The 21,009-nt window shown below is 49.3% G+C and overlaps 2 protein-coding genes across 8 annotated transcripts in view; one reads left to right on the top strand and one right to left on the bottom strand.

The window, feature by feature from the left end:
- Positions 1-573, bottom strand: part of aldh16a1 (aldehyde dehydrogenase 16 family, member A1) — a 53,063-nt gene extending 52,490 nt beyond the window's left edge. The window contains exon 1 of the mRNA XM_078430807.1: positions 459-573. Coding sequence (XP_078286933.1) covers positions 459-554 — 96 coding nt within the window. The 5' untranslated portion in view covers positions 555-573. The remainder of the gene's footprint in view (positions 1-458) is intronic.
- pih1d1 (PIH1 domain containing 1) lies at positions 464-19,860 on the top strand. Of its 7 annotated transcripts, none has more exons than XM_078430812.1 (11): positions 464-579; positions 3,622-3,786; positions 4,924-4,990; positions 5,406-5,591; positions 6,857-6,918; positions 8,878-8,959; positions 10,119-10,215; positions 10,800-10,850; positions 11,692-11,782; positions 13,189-13,332; positions 19,471-19,860. In XM_078430812.1, the coding sequence occupies exons 2-11, from the start codon at positions 3,706-3,708 to the stop codon at positions 19,522-19,524; spliced, it is 915 nt and encodes a 304-aa protein (XP_078286938.1). In that variant the 5' UTR covers positions 464-579; positions 3,622-3,705; the 3' UTR covers positions 19,525-19,860. The 7 variants fall into 7 exon arrangements, with proteins under 7 accessions (XP_078286938.1, XP_078286937.1, XP_078286936.1 ...); XM_078430811.1 differs by lacking the exon at positions 464-579 and adding an exon at positions 743-879; XM_078430810.1 differs by lacking the exon at positions 464-579 and adding an exon at positions 997-1,043.
- The last annotated feature ends 1,149 nt before the right edge of the window (positions 19,861-21,009 follow it).

Raw genomic sequence — 21,009 nt, 5'->3', positions numbered from 1 at the left:
CTCTCCCTATTCTCTCCTCTCTCTCTATTCTCTCCTCTCTCTCCATTCTCTCTTCTCTCTCTCCTCCCCCACCATGATCACAATGAATGGCGGTGCTGGCTCGAAGGGCCAAATGGCCTCCTCATGCACCTATTTTCTGTTTCTGTGTCTATGTTTACCACCCCCACCCCTCCCCCTCAAGCACCCACTACCACCCCCCCACACCTCAACCCCCCACACCTCAACCCCCCACCCCCTCATTCCCACAACCCTCCACCTCCTCAACCCCCCTACTCCCTCAACCCTTCACCCCTCAATCCACCACCTCCACCCACACCCCCTCAACCCCCCCAAGCCCTCACTCCCTCAACCCTCCACCCACACCCCCTCAACCCCTCCCACCACCCCTCAACCCCCCCCACCCCCTCACAACCCCTCACTCCCTCAACCCCCACCCCCTCAACCCCCCCGGTGCCGACCTGCGCGATGTCGGCGCTCTCCCGGGCCGGCCCGTAGCTCATGCTGCTGAAGATGTCGCTGACGCTGGGCTTGTGCCGCGCGCCGCTGTCGGCCATCACTGCCCTCACCCGCCGGAAGAAGGTCAACCGCGCCCTGTCCCGCGCCGACACCCTTCCCCCGGGCAGGAGAACAAGCGCCCCCTTCCCTTGTTCGCTCCCCCTTGTTCACCCCCTTCCACATTTCCTCACCCCCCCCCCCCCCACTGTAAATTAAACCCACAACCTCTCTCCAGCCAACCCCTTCCCCGAGTGTCTTTACTTTCATTTTCCAGTCTGAAGGAGGGCCCTGACCAGACCCCCCCCCTCCCATATATGCTGCCCGTCCCCACTTTGTGTCTTATCCTCGGTGTTTACCAGCACCTGCGGTTCCTTCCTCCCACACGTACGTTGCAGGTTCTGCTTGGGCTCAGGGACGCTGCGCCATTGAATTGCTTTGTTATTTTAAAAAACAATTTTTTTACTCGGCCCTTTTCTCCGTGGGTTGTAGTTGTCGGGGGAAGAAGGGATGGGGAGGCGCCCATAGCAACGGGGATCGGGGGGCAGCAGGTGGGCGCCGGGCCGGGCGGCCGTTCGGGGCGATGATGGGTGGGTGGGGGGGGGGATGGGTGGAATGGGGGGGGGGGGATGATGATGGGGGGGGTATGATGGGGGGGGGGATGGGTGGAGTGGGGGGGGGGGATGGGTGGAGTGGGGGGGGGGATGGGTGGAGTGGGGGGGGGATGGGTGGAGTGGGGGGGGGGGGGGGGGGTGGGTGGAGTGGGGGGGGGGGGATGGGTGGAGTGGGGGGGGGGGTGGGTGGAGTGGGGGGGGGGATGGGTGGAGTGGGGGGGGGATGGGTGGAGTGGGGGGGGGATGGGTGGAGTGGGGGGGGGGGGATGGGTGGAGTGGGGGGGGGGTGGGTGGAGTGGGGGGGGGATGGGTGGAGTTGGGGGGGGGATGGGTGGAGTGGGGGGGGGGGGGCTAGCAGGGCAGTGGGTCAGCAAACCAGGGGGTGTTTACCTGTCGGGATGCACCAGGAACAGAACAACCCAAGTTGTTATTTGAGTAGAAACTGCAGGAGGAAGAGACTACAGATGCTGGTTTACACCGAGGATAGGAATGGTCGCAGACACACAGCAGGTGCAGGAGGAGGCCATTCGGCCCTTCGACCCTAACCCTAACCCATTCATTGTGATCATGGCTGACACAAAATGCTGGAGACGAGTATCTCAGCGGGACTGGCGGCATCTCTGGAGAGAAGGAATGGGTGACCTTTCGGGTTCTTGTTTCTTGGTCCTCCAAAATATTCCAAATGGAATTTAAACTGGAGGCGGCTTCAGACCAAGAGTCAGGGGAGAAGAAGACACAGAGATGGGGAAGTGTAAGGTGTGAGAGCGAAACATCGAAAAGGGACTAAGCTCAGGGAAAATGTAGAATAGACCATTGTTTAGCGGAGTATAAGAAAATAACTACAGATGCTGGTACAAATCGAAGGTATTTATTCACAAAATGCTGGAGTAACTCAGCAGGTCAGGCAGCATCTCAGGAGAGAAGGAATGGGTGACGTTTCAGGTCGAGACCCTTCTTCAGACTGACGAAGGACCTAGCGGAGGACCATTGTTTAGCAGCGAAGATAAAATGTAATCAGGGGGACTGTCAGACTGGTTGGAGAACTAGGATGGGGGAGGGATGTAGAGAGAGGGGGAAAGCAAGGGTTACATGAAGTTAGAGAAGTCAATCTTCACACCGCTGCAGTATAAGCTACCCATTAGAGAAGTCAATGTATCTGTCTAAGTTAGACGCAAAGTGCTGGAGTAACTCAACGGTACAGGCAGCATCTCTGGAGAGAAGGAATGGGTGATTTTTCGGGTCGAGACCCCTCTTCAGACTGTCCTAAGTTCTAAGTCCTAAGAAGGAACAGCACCTCGTATTTCGCTTGGGTAGTTTACACCCCAGCGGTATGAACATTGAGTTCTCTAACTTCAGATAACCCTTGCTTTCTCTCTCTCCATCTCTCCCCCATCCCAGTTCACCCACTAATCTTACTGTCTCTGTCTACATTCTATCTTTGTCCCGCCTGCTCCCCTGACATCAGTCTGAGGAAGGGTCTCGACCTGAAACGTCACCCATTCCTTCTCTCCAGAGATGCTGCTTGTCCCGCTGAGTTACTCCAGCATTTTGTATCCTAAGTTCTTATTTGATGCAATTTACCGGACAAGTCAGCATCCTGCCGCAGGACATGGGCATTCCCATGCCCCACATTAGACTCCCAAAATAGTTGGGCTTGCAGATGGCATCAAGGTTGCTGGAGGGTGGCAGACCGCGAGGATGGCTGGCAAAGTAGACAGCAGGACATCGATCAGCTGCAGAAAGGGGCGGAGAAATGGCAGATCGAGTTTAATCGTAGCAAGTGTCAATGACTGAAGGCATCGCGTAAAGAAAAGAGGGACAAAGTTTAAAGTAGATGTGTGGCGTAAGCTTTTTACAGAGTGGTTGCCTGGAACACGCTGCCAGTGGTGGTGAGGCAGATACAATAGTGGCATTTAAGTTGCTTTTTGGATATCCAGGGAATGGAGGGATATGGATCACGTGCAGGCAATTACTTTGCAGCATGGTGACACAGTAGTAGAGTTGCCTTACAACGCCAGAGACCCGGATTCAGTCCTGACTACGGTTGCTGTTTGTACGGAGTTTGTACATTCTCTCTGTGACCGCATGGGTTTTCTCCGGTTTCCTCCCACACACTCCAAAGATGTACATGTCTGTAGGTTAATTGGCTTGTAATAATTGTAATTTTACCCTAGTGTGTGCAGGATAGGGATAGTGTGCAGGGATCATTGGTTGGCGCGGACTCGATGGTCCGAAGGGCCTGTTTCTGCGCTGTATCTCTAAACTAAACTAATGTTGGCATCATCTTCGGCACGGACATTGTGGGCCAAAGGGCCTGTTCCTCTGTTGTAGCTTTCTGCATTCCAGTAGCCAACATCAATGTGAACTAGAGGCTACCCATCAGCATAGCAGCAGAGCTAGTTTGGTAGCACTTTCCTATTGAGCAAAGTCATAATTTTAACTCGAAAAGAGTCAGGGCTCATGGATGCAAACTGGAGCATTGTCAGAATAATGTCTTTGTGTGTTTTTCCAACAGTGACAGTCATATTGGCTTTGATACTCACTTCTCTGCCAATTTTGAGAAGTCTTAGTGGGTTTTACACACTCTGCAAGTTGGGCCATGGCAGCGACGACAGACAGAAGCTTGCTCTCAGATGAGATGAACGAAGATGATGAACTGTATGAACAATTGCTACTCCAGGTACGTAAGCATGGTGACCCCCATCTCCCCCTCGGCTTTGTCATTCTATTAATCCGTAACACTTCAGACTTAAGTGATGCCAGACTACTGGATTTTCCAGACCATCATATTATACAATTGTATTTTAATTGTAATCATATTCCAACTAATATGCCAAAAACTTGTAATTCACAATTTCTGTAGATGTTTCACAGTTGTATTATAGATCTTCCAGTAAACCTGATCGCTTTAAATTTATAGCAATGCATCAGAGCATGGCTCCATCCGAGGGAGAGATGTGCATGTAGCCCAGGCCATCACGCAAACCAACCTCTCTTCCATTAGCTCCATCTTCACTTCACGCTGACTCCGCAAGGCCAGCAGCTCAATCAAGTACGAGTCTCACCCCGGTCACTCCCTCTTCCCCCCCCCCCCCCCCCCCCCTCCCCCTCTCCCATCAGGCAAGACGTACAGAAGTTTGAAAACGCACACCTCCAGATTCAGGAATAGTTTTTGCTGCTGTTATCAGGCAACTGAACCATATTATGAACTAGAGAGCAGTTCTGACCTTCTTCAAGTCTGAGGAAGGTTCTCGACCCGAAACGTCACCCATTTCTTCTCTCCAGAGATGCTGCCTCTCCCGCTGAGTTACTCCAGCATCGTTGTGTCTACCAGCAGTTCTGACCTACCATCTACCACATTGGAGACCTTCGGACTATCTTTACTCGGACTTCCCTGGACTTTATCTTGCACTAAATGTTAATCCCTGCACTGTGGGTCGCTTGATTCTAACCATGTATAGTCTTTTCGCTGACTGGATGACGCTCAACACAAAAGCTTTTCTCTGTACCTCGGTACACGTATTCAATTCAGTCGGAAGAAGGGTCCCGACCTGAAACATCGCCCATCCTTTTACTCCAGAGATGCTGCCTGACCCGTTGAGTTACTCCAGCACTTTGTGAAAATCTTCGGTATAAACCAGCATCCGCAGTTCTTGGTATCTACATTCCCTGAAGGGTCCAGACCCGAATTGTCATCTACTGATTGCCTCCACAGATGCTGAACATCTGCTGAGTTCTTCCAGCACTGAGTTCTTCCAGCACTTCATTATTATTTGCTAAAAATGCAATTGTTTATTGGCTTTCTCTTTCCCTGCAGGCTGCAAAAGAGATGCAGGGCAGCCTTCCAACAGCACAGGAATCCAAGCAGATCAGACCACAGCCAGGTAAGGATTAAAAAAAACCCTCTCAGAATGACATTGATAATGGTTGAGGAAAGAACTGCAGATGCTGGTTTAAATCGAAGAAAGAAACAAATTGCTGGAGTAGCTCAGCGGGATGGGCGGCATCTCTGGAGAGAAGGAATGGGTGACATTTTGGATCGAAACCCTTCTTCAGACTGATATGGGTCCTTTGTGTCTATCTCCAGCACTTTGTGTCCATCTTTGGAATATATGTTAGCATCTGCAGTTCCTTTCCACACAAGGTTAAAGAGAGCGCAGGAAATTGGGCAGGAAGGGTCTCTTGAGCTTGGAATGAAGTCAGCCGAAGCCATGGTTGCCTGTGGTAGAGGGAAGCATTTTATAAAGCTGGAGTGCAAAGATGATGAATGATCTTGTAAATGCATCTCCCTTTTCACAGGCTTCTGTGTGAAGGCAAAGACCAGAAGCAGCGAGAAGATTTTCATTAACGTCTGCAATTCTGATCAAATCCCACCTCCGCCCGATCTCTCCGAGGAGGATCTGGTGACCTTGCTGGAATCCGAAGACCCTTCAGGATATAGGATTCCCATGAGCCTGGGGGAACCTCATGCCGAAGTTGACAACAGTAGGTATTTGTGCAGCAGGGTGGGAGGAGGAAGGTGGTGTTGAGTAAACTCTCTCCTCTCCACTCAAGAGCCTGGTGCATAGGACCACTCAGTACAGCAGCAATCTGTAGATCAGGTTTGTGCTGAGCTTGACGTTATTTTCGGTCAAAGGCAAGATTGGACGTGGAGAATGATGCTGCTGTATCACTTTGGTTAGACCGCATTTGGAGCACTGTGTGCATTTCTGGTCGTCCCATTCAATGCAAAATTTTAAGGCAGAGATGGATAGATTCTTCATTAGTACAGGTGACAGGGGTTATGAGGAGAAGGCAGGAGAATGGGGTTAGGAGGGAGAGGTAGATCAGCCGATGATTGAAAAGGCAGAGCAGACTTGATGGGCCGAATGGCCTAATTCTGCTCCTTTCACTTCTGATCTTATGACCTTATTTCTGAAAAGATGTGGAGGCTTTGGAGAGGATGCAGTAGAGGAGAACCAGGCCGTTGCCTGTGTTACAGGGTATTAACTAAAAGAAGAGATCGGATAAACTGGAACGTTGGAGGTTGAGAGATGAAAATAGGTACAATTTTGAGAGGCATAGATAAGATAGACAGTCAGTACCTTTTTTCCCCAGGGTGGAAATGTCAAGGACTAGAGGGCAGCAGTTTAAGGTGAGAGGGACAAAGTTTAAAGGGGATGTGCAGGAATGGTTTTGTCAACAAAGAGTGGTGGATGGGTGGAATGCTGTGCCTGGGTGATGGTGCAGGCAGATACAACAGTGGCATATATGAGCTTTTGGAAGGACACGTGCATATTCAGGGGATGGAGGGATATGGATCACGTGCAGGCAGAGGGGATTGGTTTGGCTTGGTATTGTGTTCAGCATGGACGTTGTGGGCCTGAAGGACCTCTACTTCTGCAGTACAGTGGCCAGCCTGGAAAACCATACACAGTAAGCCCTCATGGCTAAGGTGCTAGTGGACATCTGTTGCAGTGGAAGACTGTGGCAGCAAAACAGCAGCGAAGCAAAAATATTATCAGGAAAAAAAATGGATTTGCGTGATTCAAATGGCTTTGCGTGAAGGCAGTGGAGGCCGATTCATTGGATGTTTTCATGAGAGAGTTAGATTTAGCTCTTGGGGCTAAAGGAATTAAGCGATATGGGGAAAAAACGGGAACGGGGTACTGATTTTAGGTGATCAGCCATGATCATATTGAATGGCGGTGCTGGCACGAAGGGCCGAATGGCCTACTTTTCTATGTTTCTAAATGTATTTTATTTTACAGGTGGGAATGGATGTACTGCATATGACATCGTCATCAATCCGACTTTTTACAACAAAATTCGTGTAAGATTTAATTATTCACGTTGATGGGTTTCAAGGGTGGTGAATCTGGAATTATTTGCCACAGACGGCGGTGGAGGCCAAGTCAGTGGACACATTGAAGGCAGAGATAGATAGATTCTTGATTGGTGTTGGGGGTTATGGGGAGAACAATAGACAATAGACAATAGACAATAGGTGCAGGAGTAGGCCATTCAGCCCTTCGAGCCAGCACCGCCATTCAATGCGATCATGGCTGATCACTCTCAATCAGTACCCCGTTCCTGCCTTCTCCCCATATCCCCTCACTCCGCTATCCTTAAGAGCTCTATCCAGCTCTCTCTTCAAAGCATCCAACGAACTGGCCTCCACTGCCTTCTGAGGCAGAGAATTCCACACCTTCACCACTCTCTGACTGAAAAAGTTCTTCCTCATCTCTGTTCTAAATGGCCTACCCCTTATTCTTAAACTGTGGCCCCTTGTTCTGGACTCCCCCAACATTGGGAACATGTTTCCTGCCTCTAATGTGTCCAATCCCCTAATTATCTTATATGTTTCAATAAGATCCCCCCCTCATCCTTCTAAATTCCAGTGTATACAAGCCCAATCGCTCCAGCCTTTCAACATACGACAGTCCCGCCATTCCGGGAATTAACCTAGTGAACCTACGCTGCACGCCCTCCATAGCAAGAATATCCTTCCTCAAATTTGGAGACCAAAACTGCACACAGTACTCCAGGTAGGCAGGAGAATGGGGCTAGGAGGGAGAGATAGATCAGCCATGATTGAATGGCGGAGTAGACTTGATGGGCCGAATGGCCTAGTTCTGCTCCTGTCATATATAATCTTATGGTCACGTAATTAGACTTTACTTCAGAGATACAGAGCGGAAACAGGCCCTTCGGCCCACCCAGTCCACGCCGACCAGCCTGGGTGGTGTGGGTCTTTGATGATATTGGCTGCCGTTTTGAAGCAGTGCATGCAATAGACCCCTTTGATGATGGGGGGGGGGGGGGGGGGTCAGTACCTGTGATGGACCGGGCAGTGATTACAGTGTCTGTAATCACCTTAAATCCTGGGTGTTCGAATTGCTGAAATGGGCCGTGATGCAGCCAGTCAGTGTGCTCTCTAAAACACACATGTACAGCTTATCTGATCGGAAATTTCAATCAAAGCTCTAAATGGCTGAGACCGATTTTGTGCACAGAGTTTATCTGTCACTATTCTCAACTCACTGTATTTTCCTAGGATGATTATCTTGCATCTATTGCGAGACGCTGCTGTTTCTGTTTCCACCCCATTCTTTAAGTAGACTCTAAACTGACAAGTTGTGAAATTCTTCTTAAGTGCAGCCAAGGCAGTTTCAAATTAAATCAAGATCCACCTGCTCTGTCACTAAAGGTCATGTCGCACAATCATGCATGGGTGTCCCTCTAGGGTGTCCCTCTGGGGCGGCACGGTGGCGCAGCGGTAGAGTTGCTGCCTTACAGCGAATGCAGCGCCGGAGACTCAGGTTCGATCCTGACTACGGGCGCCATCTGTACGGAGTTTGTACGTTCTCCCCGTGACCTGGGTGGGTTTTCTTCGAGATCTTCGGTTTCCTCCCACACTCCAAAGTCGTACAGGTATGTAGGTTAATTGACTGGGTAAATGTAAAAATTATCCCTAGTGTGTGTAGGATAGTGTTAATGTGCGGGGATCGCTGGGCGGCGCGGACTCGGTGGGCCGAAGGGCCTGTCTCCGTGCTGTATCTCTAAATCTAAATCTAGTCTCCCCACACTCACCCGTTACATGGCTGGTATCACCTTGCTTGTTGAAGGGACCTGTTGCGGGCACATCAGCTGCCACACATCCTGTGTCGCAAGTTGAGAAGTTCTTCAGTGACTGTAAAGCACAGAATCATTTTTAAAGCAATGTATAAATGCAAGTCTTTATAATTTAAGGCAAGAATTTAAACATTTTTCATACTTGTTTTTAACACAGAACAATAAACTCTTCATGGAGTTTTTCATGACAATTGGGTTTGAAGGTTTAGACAACAAGTACAACTTGGAGATGTCCCGAGGTAAGTTTTCTTCAGATTGTCCTCAAAATGTTAACTAATGCTCCTCGCTGGTCTGACACTGAATGAAACCTCACTTGCTGAGCCAGCATGGCCATTTGCTGGAGGCACATTAGCAAGGTGTGACACTCTCCAGGTCATTCACTCAATCCTTTATCCACGAGGTTAAACTTCATTCATAAAATTTGTAAATACATGTCATTTCACATCATACATTGGTAATTCGTAGCACATGGCAGCATTCCATTCGGTTCCAAAATTTAAATGATACCAACATATCATCGGTTCTATTTTTCGCACATGCTCCATGACCCTTCAATCCAAAGGATTTTTACGAGTGTCTTCCATCTGCTTGCTGGGCTTCTGTCTCCTTGAGAATGGGGTTCAGAGGGAAAGATAGATCAGCCATGATTGAATGGCGGAGTAGACTTGATGGGCCGAATGGGCCAATTCTGCTCGTAGAACTTTTGAACTTATGATGGGTTTCCAGCTCACTGATGATCTTTCAGCTCCTCAATGTACAATAACAGGAAGATCTGCAGAGATAAATGGCAATAGACAATAGGTGCAGGAGGAGGCCATTCGGCTGTTTGGTTTAGTTTAATTTAGATACTATCCACTGAGTTTGTGCTGTCCAGCAATCCCTGCACATTAACACTATCCTACACACACTAGGGACGATTTACAATTTTACCCAAGCTAATCAACCAACAAACCTGTACGTCTTTGGAGTGTGGGAGGAAACCAGAGCACCCGGAGAAAACCCACGCAGGTCATAAGGTGATAAGCAATAGGAGTAGAATTAGGCCATTCAGCCCATCCAGTCTACTCCGCCATTGAATCATGGCTGATCTATCTCTCCCTTCTCACCCCATTCGTATCGCCTTCTCCCCATAACCCACGACACCCGTACTAATCAAAAATCTATCTATCTCTGCCTTAAAAATATCCACTGACTTGGCCTCGGGGAGAAAGTACAAACTCCAAACGTTCAAACACTCTTCCGATAAAACTGAATCTAAATTTGGTGCTTACTCCAGTGTGCTCTCCCACCTCCAGTAGACAGTGGGGTATTCATCATCTGTGTCTAATCGCAGGCTGTAGTGGCAGAAGAAGTTCCAACCAGGTTTACTGGAATCATTAACAATTCCCTTCTTCCCAGAATGGCGAATGTTGAAGAACAGAAAGTTCCTTGGGTCTATGGCAGAGCAGAACATTCGAACAAAATCAAAACCTATCATCCAGGAGCTGAAATCCAGGTAACAAACTGAAAGAAAAAATTCACTTTACATAGCAACTTAAGTAAATTATTGATTCATTGTATGTCAGCAACATGTCATTGTTAAAAAACACAATGCAATAAAACACTGTAAATCCTCTCGTTTGAAAAAGTGGCAGATATTCAGATGCTGTTCCAAATTGCCACTGCAACACACTTTGAACTTTTAGATGTAACACAATCTATATACTCAAACTCTCGTTTGTTTGTTTGTTTGTTCCTGAACTACTGCCAAAACTGTACACGATAGCGCGACAATTTTAGGCCCACCTTACTCACCGTCGTCCCTTTGGTGCTAATGGAAGACGTTTCATTGAAATCGGTGTTATATTTTTTACGTTATTCACATTTTAAAGTTTAAATCTCAGCGGGTCAGGCAGCACCTTAGGAGAGAAGGAATGGGTGACGTTTCGGGTCGAGACCCTTCTCCAGACGGCTTTGTATCACTGGGTACCAGCTGCTGCACATGTTTTTGTACCAAGTTTAAAACTAGTAGAGGGCATCGTATCACAAACCAGTACGGTGTAATCACTAAACACACACTGTCCTGTTTTGTTTCACCAGCACCACGTCCACAGGAAGCGGCACAAAGCCTCTTGTATCGGAAGTGGAAAGGTAATGTCAGGTAGAAGACTGATCGTTTGTCAGACGAATGCTAACTCTCAACTCCAGCCTCCCAGGTTGGACCCTGGCCTCAGACCTGTGTCGTGTGTGGAGTTTGCACGTTCTCCCCGTGACTGGGCGGGTATTCCCTGGGTGCTCCAGTTCCCCCCACACCCCAAAGACATGCGAGTCCGTAGGGTGATCGGTTGCCGTAAATCACCCCTAGTGTGTGGGTGAGTGGTCGAATCTAGAGAATGCTGGCGAGAATAAAATGCACCCAGTGTAGGACTAGTGTAAATGAACACGATCCCAACCCAGAACGTTATGTATTCATGTCCTCCAAGGTTGCTGACTGACCTGCAGAGTTACTCCAGCACTTTGTGTCTTTAATTCATAAACGAGCATCTGCATTTCCTTGTGCTTCCAGTGTAGGATTAGTGTAAATGTGTGCTTGATGGTCGGCTTGAAGGGCCTGTTTCTGTGCTGTTTGCTTGTACTGAGTGCTAGTGTCTCCATTCACCTGGGCTTGGGGATCTTGTTTAGTTTGGAGATACAGCGCGGAAACAGGCCCTTTTGGCCCACCGGGTCCGCGCTGACCTGCGATCCCCGCACACTAGCACCATTCTACACCCACTAGGGACAATTTTTACAGTTACCAAGCCAATAAACCTAAATACTTGCACGTCTTTGGAGCGTGGGAGGAAACTGAAGATCTCGGAGAAAACCCGCGCAGGTCTCGGGAAGAACGTGCACCCGTAGTCGGGATCGACTGTTCCAAGGTAGTTGGAATGTCCATGAGGAATGTGCATTGCAAGGTGATTATTAACTGAAACTCTCCCTCCTCTGGCGGCAGCAGCAGCGTGGAGCCGGAGTACAGCATCGTGGCCGAGCCCGGAGACCAACACCCCAGCTTCCTGGTGGCTGAGATCTCCTTACCAAAAGTGGTTAGTATTAGCTTTAGCTTGGAGGTGCGGAGGGACTCTACACAGTCCCTGTGTCGGGGCCGAGGGCACACAGACCTGACACAGGTAGGATCTGTGTAAGCACTGCATGGCCACAATTAAGATTTTGAAAACAGCTAACAAATAAGCACAAAGTGCTGGAGTAACTCAGCAGGTCTAGCAGCATCTCTGGAGAAAAAGGATGGGAGATGATTCAGATCGGGATCCTTCTTCAGACTGAGTCTAAAGAAGGGTCCCGACCAGAAATGTCACCCATCCTTTTTCTACAGAGAAAAAGCTGCCTTACCTGCTGAGTTACTCCAGTACTTTGTGTCTATCTTCGGTATTAACCAGCATCTGCAGTTCCTTTCTACGCTAACAAATAGGCAGATCAGTTCCAAATGAGCTTTAATGGAAAGCTGATTCTGCATGGAACACAAGAGCCTTGCATCTGGTGAGTGCTGTGTGTTTGTCAGGAGCAATCTCATGCCTGGGTCTGAATACAAACAGAACATAGGTGCAGGAGGAGTCCATTTGGCCCTTCGAGCTAGCACCGCCATTCATTGTGGTCATGGCTGATCATCCACAATCAGTAACCCGTGCCTGCCTTCTCCCCATATCCTTTGATTCCGCTAGCCCCTCGAGCTCTATCTAACTCTCACTTAAATCCATCCGGTGAATTGGCCTCTACTGCCTGTCGCGGGTTCAACCAAAGATACTAGAGGAACAAGATAGACCACTCGACCCTAAAAACCGTAGTACGTCACGGCGCCATTTTAGTAGGCAGAAACGTGCAGAAACATTTAAAAAGAAAAATAACAAAAATCTGTGAGTTGATAGATGAGATATATTCTGCATTTTAATGGTATCATCACACATACTGTTCCCCCAAAACACTGATTACACTGCGAGAGGCAGAGCGAACGGCGGGTTTTGCTTACTAAAATGGCTCCTGTGTGTGCTACACTTCAGTATAGGCGGTTTCAATGGAGTGGTCCATCTGGTTCCTCTAGTATCTTTGGGTTCAACCCCACATCAGGGTTTGGATCAGTCAGCGCAGTGCAGTGCTGAGGGAGTGCTGCATCATCAGGTACTGAGATTCAGGCGAAACTTCGGCCTCTAGGCCCATTTGCCTGCATTGCTTGGGCCTGCTTTCCAGTTGCTAACTAACCTCTCAGTGATGTTGCCTGACCTGCTTGAGATGGAAACCCAGTGGATGACACCGAAGAGCCGTCACAACCCAATGAGCAAAGTGGCCGCAGCATTGCACACACAACCCTGTAAAACTCAAAGATAGACACAGAAAGCTGGGGTAACTCAGAGGGACGGGCAGCATCTCTGGAGAGAGGGAATGGGTGACGTTTCAGATCGAGACCCTGCTGTAAAACATAACTCTCTCTGTGCTGCAGGATTCGGCGCGATCATTACTCCTCGATCTGGGCGAGGACAGGATTGTCCTGTGGGCGAGGCCTGACCTTTATCATCTGGATATTTACATCCCCTACAACGTAATCCCAGAGGAAAGTGGCTCTCAGTTCAACAGAAACACCAGGGTAAGGCCAAATCTATCACTCGGGCAGAGTTCCAGTCACATTCAGGGCTAGAGATGTGGGAAAGATCTCAACACGCGTTAAAACTGCACAAGCGAGAGGCAGCGGTGATACGAGTGAGTTATGGCATGGGGCAGGAACGGAGTGGTACCTGTTCCAGGTGTCTGCTGCCACGGTACAGGTCCCAGCAGATTCACAAGCATGCTCAAAACCATCATGCAGGAGTGAACTGTTCATAAGGATAGGTGTAGAATAGGCAGGGGTTTATTCGAATAGGTAGGCACAAAATGCTGGAGTAACTCAGCGGGTCAGGCAGCATCTCGGGAGAGAAGGAATGGGTGACGTTTCGGGTCGAGACCTTTCTTCAGACCGATCTCAGGGGAGGGGGCGGGTTCCGCCCGGGTTCCACCCCCTCCCCTGACATCAGTCTGAAGAAGGGTCTCGACCAGAAACGTCACCCATTCCTTCTCTCCCGAGATGCTGCCTGACTCGCTGAGTTACTCCAGCATTTTGTGTCTGCCTTCAATTTAAACCAGCATCTGCATTTTTTTTTCCTACATATTTATTCGAATAGGTATAGGTTTATTATTGTAACATGTACCAAGCCACAGCGAAAAGCTTTGTGTGTCCACGCTATCCAATTAGATCCGACAACACCGTACATAAATACAATCAGGTTAAACTCAAGAACAGTAAAGCAAAGGGGAAGATACAGAATGCAGAATATAGTTCTCAGCATTGTAGCGCAGCGGATCAATAGACAAAGTCCAATGTCCGCAATGGGGTAGAGGTGAATCGGACAGTACCCTAGCTTGTACGGTCTCATTGGTTCGGTCAATAGACAATAGGTGCAGGAGTAGGCCATTTGGTCCTTTGAGCCAGCACTGCCATTCAATGTGATCATGGCTGATCATTCTCAATAAGTACCCCTTTCCTGCCTTCTCCCCATACCCCCTGACTCCACTATCCTTGAGAGCTCTATCTAGCTCTCTCTTGAATACATTCAGAGAATTGGCCTCCACTGCCTTCTGAGGCAGAGAATTCCACAGTTTCACAACTCTGACTGAAAAAGTTTTTCCTCATCTCCGTTCTAAATGGCCTACCCCTTATTCTTAAACTGCAAGCCCTGGTTCTGGACTTCCCCAACATTGGGAACATGTTTCCTGCCTCTAACGTGTCCAACCCCTTAATAATCTTATATGTTTCGATAAGATCCCCTCTCATCCTTCTAAATTCCAGTGTATACAAGCCTAGTCGCTCCAGTCTTTCAACATATGACAGTCCCGCCATTCCGGGAATTAACCTAGTAAACTTACGCTGCACGCTGGTCGGATCAGGTCAGGTAAGGACTTCAGTTCTGGGGGGTCATAGGATTGTCAGACCTGCAGGAATGTTAAAGAAAATATCATTGGAACATTTAGAAATGGTGATAGATTTCTAGGGAGAGAAGATTTATAAGAGCAGAGCGGTTGTATCGGATGAGAGAGTAGATCCTTCTCTGGAAAGAGCACGCAAGGGGGTGCCACCTTGCCTGCCTTACACTGTACAGCTGACAAGAAGAGGAAGGCGTAACGTTCCAGCCTGAATGACACACAAGGTTGTCGACGTTTACGGTGGAAGGGTTTATTTACCATCTCCACCATTCTTGGCAGGTTCTGACTGTAACGATGCCTGTGCAGCCAGTCTAGCCCGGTGCCTCTACAACCAGCGACACTGACGAAGAGCAGACAACCAGGGCTAGCCCTCCTTCCCTCCCCGCCCGAGGCTCACCATTGCCACTGCATTGTTATCCTGCTGTCTGCCGGTCTAATGACACGTCGTTCACTTTATATCCTTTTCTCAATGTCGGACTTTGATTTTGAAATGGTTTTATTATGTTCAGGCCCAGTGCTGATGAGTTATTGGAAACATAGAAACATAGAAAATAGGTGCAGGAATAGGCCATCCGGTCCTTCGAGCCAGCACCGCCATTCAATATGATCATGGCTGATCATCCAAAATCAGTACCCCGTTCCTGCCTTCTCCCCATATCCCTTGATTCTGTTAGCCTAAGAGCTAAATCTAACTCTTTCTTGAAAACATCCAGTGAATCGGCCTCCACTGCCTTCTGTGGCAGTTGTTCGTCACCACATTGTTCTTTACTACACCCTTGTTCCCAAGCCATGGTCACACACTACAATCTGGTGTGTGGCCAAGTTACCGTTCCATACATGTGGCACTCTCTACATGTGCAGGAGGTAATAATTGGTAAAGCTTGTGGGCTATTTCAGAGCAGATTGGAGGGGATCGGTTTGACTTGCTTCCATGACAATCACAGTAAATGGCACAAGTCAGGATGTTGGCTAACAATGCAAACACAAACCGGGCCTGTGGGTCAAACATGGTGATAAGCCGGGCCTGGTGAGTGGAGCCTTACATTTTGATAAAAGGGCACATACAAAACATCGCTTTTTTCAAAAGCTTTGTGACCTGCCGAATGCCTGTTTGCGTGAAAACATTTTCTGGATTAACTTTCAATTGCATCGTTCATGTTCATTTTTAGTAGCTGCTAAGGGATTAAAACATGTTACATTGCTCAGACAGAGTTCCTGTGCTTGTTCTGTTCAATCAGTCTAGTGGGAGGGTGAAACTGTGAGCAGTTTGTCAAGGCTGTGTGTGAGTAAAGCACCTGCTACACTTTTGGTTTCACACATCTTTATCTGAGGCTTTAAAAACAACATGCTGTAGGAACCAAGCAGATCAGGCGGTATCTGTGGAGGGAAATGACGCATTCAAACTGTAGAAGGACTCCAACACAAAATATCACCTGTCCATTCTCCCCACAAACGCTACCTCACCTGACTCGCCGAGTTCCTCCAGCACTTTGTGTTTTTGTTCAAGATTCCAGCATCTGCAGTTTATTCTGTCGCCTCTGGAGCTGGCCATCTGTAAATAAAGTCTTACTCAAACCAAACCATTCACCGTTTGAAAGTTTGCTTCTGCGCAGCATGACTTTTGTGTTTATTGCACAGGCTGGTTACGGTTTGCGCTTGGGTTAAGTGTCAGTAGCAGCTTCGGTGGCAATCACTCGGGGCTTTTAGTCGAAAGGTTAGGGGTTTAAACTCCACTGCACAGACAAACGCAAAAACATCAGGTTGCCATTAGAACAGACAATGCTGGAAACAGCAGTGAGTAGGAAGGAGCTGCAGATGCTGGTTTGAACCAAAGATAGACACAAGATGCTGGTATTTATTTCACAAAATGCTGGAGTAACTCAGCAGGTCAGGCAGCATCTCAGGAGAAAAGGAATGGGTGACGTTTCGGGTCGAGACCCTTCTTCAGTCTGAAGAAGGGTCTCGACCCGAAACGTCACCCATTCCTTCTCTCCTGAGATGCTGCCTGACCTGCTGAGTTACTCCAGCATTTTGTGAAATAAATACCTTCGATTTGTACCAGCATCTGCAGTTATTTTCTTACACAAGATGCTGGAGTAACTCAGTGGGACAGGCAGCATCTCTGGAGAGAAGGAATGGGTGATGTTTTGGGTGGAGTCCCTTCTTTTCTGGGTACTCTGGTTTCCTCCCACATCCCAAAGACGTGCGGACTTGTAGATTAATTGGTCACTGTAAATTGCCCCTAAAGTGTAAGGAGTGGATACGAAAGTGAGTTAACATAACACCTAAATTGTCCCTAGTGTGTAGGATAGTGTTCGTGTATGGGGATCGCTGGTCGGCGTGGACTCGAAGGGTTGAAGGGGCTGTATCTCAAAACGAAATTAAAACACATGAAGAGGTTGGATGTTGATGGTTTGGTGCTGGAGAATCCCTGTATGCCCCTTGTTTTTGCAGTTATTTCCTTCTTAAATGCTTGATTGATTGAAAGATACAGCATGGAAAGAGGCCCTTCTGCCCACCGAGTGCACATTGACCATCGATCATCTGTTCACACCAGTTCTGTATTATCCCACTTGCACATCCACCCCTTACACACTGAGGGCAATTTACAGAGGCCAATCCCACATTTGTAGTTACCTACAATCCCACATGTGTGCAGGGATTAACTGCTGCAACTCTACCGCTGCGCCACTGTGCCACACGATCTTTACTTAAGGGCAAAAATTGGGAAACATTAGTAATATACTGTAGCCCTTTTGCCCATTAACCCAACCAGCTCGAGTTAGTTATGCCCCCTTCACCCCTCATTCCCCCTGCTCCTCCCCTGGTGAACTTGCCTTCAGCCACCCATGACCTAATCCCTGCCTAGCACCCCCCAGGAGAGAGGGGTGGGCAGACAAGCAGGGGCAGGGGTGGGGGATTCGGAGCGTCGGGGCGAGGGTGTTGTACGGGTGTTGTATGGATCTGACATCCCAGGCTGGAGTGTGTGACTGCTTGTGCCACTGGATGGCAGTATTGGCACATGCACTCCTGTCTCGGTTTAGTTGGCATCTTTATTGTCACATGTACAGGGATGGAGCATGATTAGTAATTTGCAGCTGACACCACAGTGGGTGCGATCCTAGATAGCAAAGACGGTTGTCAAAAATCACAGCAGGATCTTGATCAGGGCGGCACGGTGGCGCAGCGGTAGAGTTGCTGCCTTACAGCGCTTGCAGCGCCCGAGACCCCAGTTCGATCCCGACTACGGACGCTGTCTGTATGGAGTTTGCATGTTCTCTGCGTGGATTTTCTCCGAGATCTTCGCTTTCCTCCCACACTCCAAAGACCTACAGGTTTTGTAGGATAATTGGCTTGGTGAATGTAAAAATTGTCCCTAGTGTGTGTAGGATAAGGTTAATTTGTGGGAATCGGTGGTCAGCACGGACCCGGTGGGCCGAAGGGCCTGTTTCCATGCTGTATCTCTAAACTAAACCAAACTAAATTGAACTGAGGAATGGTTAATGGAGTTAAGTGTGAGATGTTGTAATTTGGGAAGGGTTATGGGCTAAATGCAGGCAGGTGGGACAAGTGTAGGTGGGGTGTAGATAAAGTCTAAAGCCCCTTGTGAATTCCTTTTGGATTCCTTGACAAATCGCTTGTGGACTTCCTTGGGATATCAGAAGGATCAGGTGAGAGGCAGAGGGATAAATATCATTTTCCTGAGAGCGTGGTTGCTGTGGGTGGAACACACTCTCCTACGAAGGGAGAACCTGCAGCAAGACAGGTCTCCAACGTTGCCACTGGTGAAGGGAGAATCACGGCAGGCGAGGAATTGGATAGTGCAGGGAAGAACTGCAGACGCTGGTTTAAATCGAAGATAGGCGCAAAATGCTGGTGTAACTCAGCGGGTCAGGAGGGAAGGAGAAGAAGGGTCTCGACCCGAAACGTCACCCATTCCTTCTCTCCAGAGATGCTGCCCGACCCCAATGGGTTACGCCAGCATTTGTGTGTCGAGGAATTGGATAGGATTGGGAGCTAGCCGACCGGGATTGGAGAATGCCCGAGAGCCATTGCCCGTTGCCACAGCAAGGCCTCAATCAGTGGCCGGTGGTAGGGTGAACCAGGGTTAGTGCCTCCAGCGCCTTCAGGGTTGGCTGCACGAGGCACCCCCAGGGCACAAAGATAGCCGAGGGAGGGGAGGGGAGGGGAGGGATGGCAGTGCGGGGGTGACAGAGGAAGGCCCTGCAGGAGCCTGGGGCTCGCCTGGATCGGGAACTGAGCGGGCAGCGGACCAGGATTTGGACTTTGGGAATGGCGCCAAAACATGGCGGCGCCCACATGTGTAAAAATGCAAAAAGAATTCCACTGTACAGTCGCACAAGTAATAATAATAATAATGTATTTTATTTATATAGCGCTTTTCATATACTCAAAGACGCTTTACAGAGATTTAGAGAACATAGGGAAATTAATAAATAGATAAATAAGTAAATAAATAAAGTGACAAATAAAGTGACAAATAAACCACCATTGAAACGTTGCCATCCCCATATTTAAACATTTCTCTGGTTGGATTTCATATCACTGAGGAAAGCTTGCTGTTGTGATATAATCCACTGTGATCTCTCTGCAATGCTTCATGTTCCATAAATACATTGATTTAAGGAGTGTAGTGGACTTTTGATTTGTATCGTAAGTGCACTTTAACTTGGCCCTAATCAGATTTCCTTGTTCAACTCCATCTGATTATCAGCGCAAATCCCTAATATTCATTCCCTGTTAATAGGTTGACCCTTCTCGTGAAACTGATATGACTATAACATTATCACATCTGTGCTGAGGGTCCTCATTAAGGCCCGTGTCGTTTACACTGCAAGCTCTCAGAGATTCAGCGCATGGACCTACTGCAATCGTAGGAGAGGGAAGTAGAACAGAACTGCTAAATGTTCAGAATAAAATTCCTGGGAAACATGACACCTCACTGGATCAGTGCAGAATTGGATACGCCGCCGATTCTAAATCTGGGGCCTCGGGGGAGGTGTTGGCAGAGCACTTAAGTTTGCAGAGTGGATGTGACTGCACGGCTCACGGCGGCTGCTGTGACCTTGAGAGATGCTAAAACTGGCAGAGTTCTCTCTACAGCCGCCTCTGCGGCTCTGTATTGCCGCAAACTAACAACGCAGAGATCGGCGGGGTGGGGTGGGACGGGGCGGGGAGGGGAGGGGGGACACAACCTGTCGGCGCCTCAGGGGCGGGCATGGGAAACAATACAGCCAGCTCACAACATGGTCTGTGGTTGCAGCTCCTAGACTGGAACGGTGCCCCCCTCCCTCTAGACTGTGGAACCCCATCCCCCTCCCTCTAGACTGTGGAACAGAATCCCCCCTCCCTCTAGACTGTGGAACCCCATCCCCCTCCCTCTGCCCCCTCGCTCTAGACTGTGGAACCCCATCCCCCTCCCTCTGCCCCCCTCCCTCTAGACTGTGGAACAGAATCCCCCCTCCCTCTAGACTGTGGAACCCCATCCCCCTCCCTCTGCCCCCCTCCCTCTAGACTGTGGAACAGCATACCCCCTCCCTCTGCCCCCCTCCCTCTAGACTGTGGAACAGCATCCCCCCTCCCTCTAGACTGTGGAACCCCATCCCCCTCCCTCTGCCCCCCTCCCTCTAGACTGTGGAACAGCATACCCCCTCCCTCTAGACTGTGGATCAGCATACCCCCTCCCTCTGCCCCCCCCTCCCTCTAGACTGTGGATCAGCATCCCCCTCCCTCTGCCCCCCTCCCTCTAGACTGTGGAACCCCATCCCCCTCCCTCTGCCCCCCTCCCTCTAGACTGTGGATCAGCATACCCCCTCCCTCTGCCCCCCTCCCTCTAGACTGTGGATCAGCATACCCCCTCCCTCTGCCCCCCTCCCTCTAGACTGTGGATCAGCATACCCCCTCCCTCTGCCCCCCTCCCTCTAGACTGTGGAACAGCATCCCCCCTCCCTCTAGACTGTGGAACCCCATCCCCCTCCCTCTGCCCCCCTCCCTCTAGACTGTGGATCAGCATACCCCCTCCCTCTGCCCCCCTCCCTCTGCCCCCCTCCCTCTAGACTGTGGAACCCCATCCCCCTCCCTCTGCCCCCCTCCCTCTAGACTGTGGAACAGCATACCCCCTCCCTCTAGACTGTGGAACCCCATCCCCCTCCCTCTGCCCCCCTCCCTCTAGACTGTGGAACAGGCTACCCCCTCCCTCTGCCCCCCTCCATCGGCTCTTTGAAGTACAGGCTCAAACCGTACTTCTATTCTTTAGCGTTTTGATGGGGTTGATTTTTGTTTTGTG

Source organism: Rhinoraja longicauda, chromosome 40 (genome assembly GCF_053455715.1).
Source record: "Rhinoraja longicauda isolate Sanriku21f chromosome 40, sRhiLon1.1, whole genome shotgun sequence".
NCBI lineage: Eukaryota > Metazoa > Chordata > Chondrichthyes > Rajiformes > Arhynchobatidae > Rhinoraja > Rhinoraja longicauda.
This window is presented reverse-complemented; position numbering and strand designations above follow the sequence as displayed.